A 5,360-nucleotide genomic window follows, 5' to 3' on the forward strand; every position below is an offset into this window, starting at 1 on the left:
TCTTATCTCAGATAAAACCTTTGTAGACTCTAATGCCTGTACACTGGAATTTTAAATTGTATCTTCTAGTTTTATTTTTTTCTAAAGATTATAATTTTTTAAAAATATTAATATCTTAGTGAAATGTAATATTGCCTTGAGACAATGTAAAATAGGGGAAGGAAAATGCTGACTGATGGAAGATAGAGATACATCAAGTTGAAGTTAAAAGTCCAGTACTGGTGACTTTAAAAAATGTTGGCTACTTCATCAGTATCTCAAAGCTAGAGTTGTTGGGAAATATGTATTCATATCATCTAAGGAAAAAATAATTTCTTCCAGCTAACCAATCAAGATGCATCCTAGAGAAAAATTTCATTTTTGAAATAAGGTTCTTACATTTTGTGTGAAATATCTTATCCAGTTTTAACATTACTAATGCCCCATTGTTTAATTTTTTGATCCAGGTGAAACCAGATCAAATGGATGAAAACCAAACAAAGGTAGTGAGAGAATTTATCCTGGCAGGTTTCTCACAGACGCAATCTATTGAAACAGGGCTATTTGTACTATTTCTTCTCTTCTATGTGTCCACTTGGGTAGGAAATGTCCTTATCATGGTCACAGTAGCCTATGATAACCATCTGAATTCATCACCCATGTATTTCCTTCTTGGCAACCTCTCTTTCCTGGATCTTTGTTATTCAACAGTAACTACCCCTAAGCTTCTGGCCGACTTTCTTGATAATGAAAAGCTCATTCCCTATGACCAATGCATTGTGCAGCTCTTCTTCCTGCATGTTGTAGGGGCAGCAGAGATGTTCCTGCTCACAGTGATGGCCTATGATCGCTATGTTGCAATCTGTCGCCCCCTGCACTATACCACTATCATGAGTCGAGGATTATGCTGTGTGTTGGTAGCTGCCTCCTGGATGGGAGGATTTGTGCACTCTACTGTCCAGACAATTCTCACTGTCCGTCGGCCCTTTTGTGGGCCAAATCAGGTGGACAACTTCTTTTGTGATGTTCCCCCTGTCATCAAACTTGCCTGTGCAGACACTTTTGTCATTGAATTGCTAATGGTATCTAATAGTGGGTTGATTTCTACCAGCTCCTTTGTAGTGTTGGTTTCTTCCTATGCCACTATCCTAGTCAAGATTCGCTCCCAGGAAGGAAGGCGAAAGGCACTCTCAACCTGTGGCTCTCACCTCATGGTGGTAACACTCTTTTTTGGACCCTGTATTTTCATCTATGCTCGTCCATTCTCCACTTTTTCTGTGGACAAGATGGTGTCTGTACTCTACAACGTTATTACTCCCATGCTGAACCCCCTCATCTACACACTTCAGAACAAAGAGGTCAAGTCAGCCATGCGAAAGCTGTGGGATAGGAGTGGACTTACTTGGAAAAAGCAGGAGACATAAGAAGATGAAGTGAGTTTTTGCAAGCAAAGAATCTTGGGTTAGAATAATTACTTTGGGAAGAATGTGTTAGGAGATGGTAGCTTAGTTGTTTGGTTTTCTTCCATTAAATCATAATACTATTTATGGCTTTATAACAAAATTAAGCCCAGAAAAACTCCTTTCATACTGAATTGTTCTGTTTTCTGCTTCCTTTTCTTCCCTAAAGAAAATCTGGTTTCTGTTTCCAATCAATTTAGGCTCTTCCATTCTATCCACTTGTCTAATAAAATTTTATTCTATACATTTTGTATATTCAGTTTGCTATTATTACATACAGGTACAATCTACCCTTTCCAAATTCTCATCAATTTCTTCTCCACCTTGCCACAGGTTTTGTCTCGGTCTCAGTTTTAACTTACTCCAACTAAAAGTTTGCAATGAATTAAGTAATGAATTTATACAGGTTTCTTACTCTCACAATAAAAGGAATCAATTAGATGAGTCAGAGTGAATCATATTTATATGACTGTATAACAACAAACTAGTGGGATATATTAGTCTGCTTCATCACTTCACCACACTATTAATTACCATCTAGTAGTGTAATTGAGACAGCAATTGCCTAATACTGTGGGTTCAAATACCCCTCTTAGAATTACAAGTCAAGTAAGGTCACTATCTGTAGCATGTATAAATTGATGCCTATTTTCTAGTTCTTTGTGAGAGCTAAAAATGATGATAGATATGGATGCAGATTGGTGCCTGTTTCATAACAGGGTTTCACTATTATTTACTCATTGAAGTTGATACTTTTTCAAAAGACACAGATGGTGAAATTCTATATTTCTTGATTTGCCTTAATGAAACAACAGTGTAACCTACTGTAACTGGTTTGTGGAGAATGCTAGAAAGTGTACAGAAATAAGTTACAACATTTTCAACTTCATCAATTATTGGGCACAGCTTATACTACTGTCAATATTTTCATCAATACATTGGTTATCCTTAAAGTTATATTAAAACTAACTCATAGGTTTGTTTTTTGTTTATAAGCAAAGATAGGAAAGTTAAAATGACATTCAAGTTTAGAACAAGCTAGACACAAATTTAATATAAATGTGAAATACAAATGAAGCCTCCACGTTTTAGGGTTTTTATGTCAGTGGATTATAGAAGCCATTGCAGCAACTAATTTGTGTGACAGAGACAGAAGCCAAGAATATTTGGTTAACTCATTGGATACTGAGGTTTTGTCTTTATTATCTATACATTTCTGAGTCAGAGTCAGATTTAGCTCTTTCCTATGACAGATGAAGACTCACATGGTCCTGTAGCCAGAGCTGGTGAATGTGCAGAATAGATGCAGCAAAACTCCAAGTGAGTGTTTGAATCTCCACAAAAGTATTCTCTTAGCACTTAGTATTGTTTAGTATCCAAGTCATGTCTGACTCCTTTTTGACCCTAGGGACTGTAGCCCTCCAGGCTCCTCTGGCATCGAATTCTCCAGGCAAGAATATTGGAGTAGGTTGCCATTTCCTTCTCCAAGGAATCTTCCCGACCCAGGGATTGAAACCGCATCTCCTGCATTGCAGGTGGAATCTACTGCTGAGCCACCAGGCAGGCTCTACATATTCCCAACATTTACTTTTTAAAATGTCCAAAATAAAATGAATTAAAGACTTGATAAAAATATGCTGAATAAATGAAGGAGGCATCTAATTGATGTGGCAATGATTGGGGAAGAGATATTTCAAAGTTGAGGATTCTTTTCCCCCTTACTTGGAAAGAGAATTTGCAAAGTTTTCACTGAGACATAGAAAACATTTTGAGATATATGACAGAGCAAGAACAGATCAAAGTTGCTTTAGTTCTTAAAACAGATATAAAAACGTTTATAGATACACCACCTGTTGTCCGTGAAGACCAGATAGACACCTCAATACTGAGAAGATAATAATACTGAGAAGGAAACCTGATTCATAACACAAATAACTAGAAAGCATGTGACTTCATCTATAGAAAAATGACTATTTATAATGACTATAGTTGAATTATTTGTCAGTCTTTTAGTTTTTATTGCTTAATAACAGTATTACTAACAGAGGAGAGAGCGAAGGTTAAAATTCAGCAGGATTGAGGCAATTCATCATAAAGACATAATGCAGTTTATTTTTTTCTAGAGATTAAGAGAGAGGATCTCTCTTGCTCCTCGACATTTTCCACTAATCAATAATATATGGGAAAAGTGATACTTAGGAATTTAAAAAATGGTTCAACATTTTGTAATAGGAGGAGAAGATAAAAGTACATAAAATAAAATCAGTATTCTTAGAAAATATAAATAAACAGTTCAGTTCAGTCGCTCAGTCGTGTCCAACTCTTTGCAACCCCATGAACCACAGCACGCCAGGCCTCCCTTCCATCACCAACTCCCGGAGTCCACCCAAACCCAGATATAACTATAAATTCTACAGGATAAATTAGAATGCATGTTTAAACAGAAATACAAATAGAGCTGTCTAGAATTCTCAAGAAATCAACTGCCCCAATAAAATATCCCTAATACTACTCTTTGATTACTTTTACTGCTTCTCCTGTCATGACCTTACCACCATTTTTGAAACACCTATATATCTGTATTTTAAAATAAGAAGCTTAAGAAGTCCATTGTATTTCTATACACTGACAATACAAAAATTGAAAATGTAATTAAAAGTACTAAAATTATACTACATGTAAAGCATCAAAAGCAAGAAGATTAAATAGAAAATAAAATAGTTATATATTTAATTCATAATTATGGAAAGTATACTTGATGAAATTCATCACATTCAAATATAGCAGGAAACTCCTTATTCTTAGAGAGGATATCAATAAATATCTACTGAACACATCAGCATGTGAATTTTTAAAAAGCTTTCCCATGAGATATGAAGTGTGCCAAAGAGTCCCAATTTTACCATTTAAATAATATGCTGCTAGACATCCTATCTAGGCAATATCACAAGGAAAAGAAACTAAAAAGCCATAAATGTTGGAAACAAAGAGACAAAATTGCCTTTTACAATGACATAATTTTAGCACAAGTGCATACTCTATGATTTCATTCTATAAGCTCAAGAAAAGAATAAATAATGTATCCATTAAAAATCAAGACTGTAGTTATCCTTAGTGGGTGGAGAATGGAACAGGGAGTGAGGGAACTTCTGATACTATGTTCCTCAATCTGTGTGTTCATTTTGTGAAATTTTGTTGAGCTATATAATCATTATTTGTATACTCCTCTAAATATATGCAATTCTTCAGTAAAAATGTTTATCTATAAAAGGTAAAAATAATAAATAAAATGTTACTTATTTGAATAGTATTAAAATAAACATCTGGCAAGATCAAAATAAAAATGAGGCAAAAAATAATTGAATTTTGGTAGCATAACTGTCCCTCACTTAATCCCTCTCTCAATACACCAGGCTGTTAAAACTTGATGGATGATTTTGCTAAATTTTCTGGAAAATACATTTCTCCCCCTGTGCAAAAGTATTCCAGAAAATAAAAGTTCTCAAACTTATTTTATAGGACTGTTGTAAATTCAATACCAAATGAAAAAGAAAAAGTAAATAAAATTATAAACAAATCTTACTAATTATTATGAAAGTGAAAGTCGCTCTGTCATGTCTGGCTCTTTGCGACCCCATGGACTGTAGCCTGCCAGGCTCCTCTGTCCATGGAATTCTCCAGGCCAGAATACTGGAGTGGGTAGCTGTTCGTTTCTCCAAGTGATCTTGCCAACTCAGGGATTGAACCCAAACAGATTCAAAAAGATAACACTTTTACAAACTCAAGTTAAGGCTGTATTTGTGTTCCTTTATCAAGTAGAATTTATCCGAGTATTATTTATCCAAAGATGGTTCAACTTTACAGAATTTCTCAGCATAATATTATATTGAGCAGATTGAAGAAGAAAAATATATTATTATC

At 34.9% G+C, this 5,360-nt stretch overlaps 1 protein-coding gene across 1 annotated transcript; it reads left to right on the top strand.

The window, feature by feature from the left end:
- The first annotated feature begins 461 nt into the window (after positions 1 to 461).
- Positions 462 to 3,099, top strand: LOC129620518 (olfactory receptor 4Q2). Its single transcript, XM_055536332.1, has 3 exons — positions 462 to 1,412; positions 2,693 to 2,759; positions 2,848 to 3,099. The coding sequence occupies exon 1, from the start codon at positions 462 to 464 to the stop codon at positions 1,401 to 1,403; it is 942 nt and encodes a 313-aa protein (XP_055392307.1). The 3' UTR covers positions 1,404 to 1,412; positions 2,693 to 2,759; positions 2,848 to 3,099.
- Positions 3,100 to 5,360: the final 2,261 nt, after the last annotated feature.

Source organism: Bubalus kerabau, chromosome 10, assembly GCF_029407905.1.
Source record: "Bubalus kerabau isolate K-KA32 ecotype Philippines breed swamp buffalo chromosome 10, PCC_UOA_SB_1v2, whole genome shotgun sequence".
In the NCBI taxonomy this organism is placed as follows: Eukaryota; Metazoa; Chordata; class Mammalia; order Artiodactyla; family Bovidae; genus Bubalus; species Bubalus kerabau.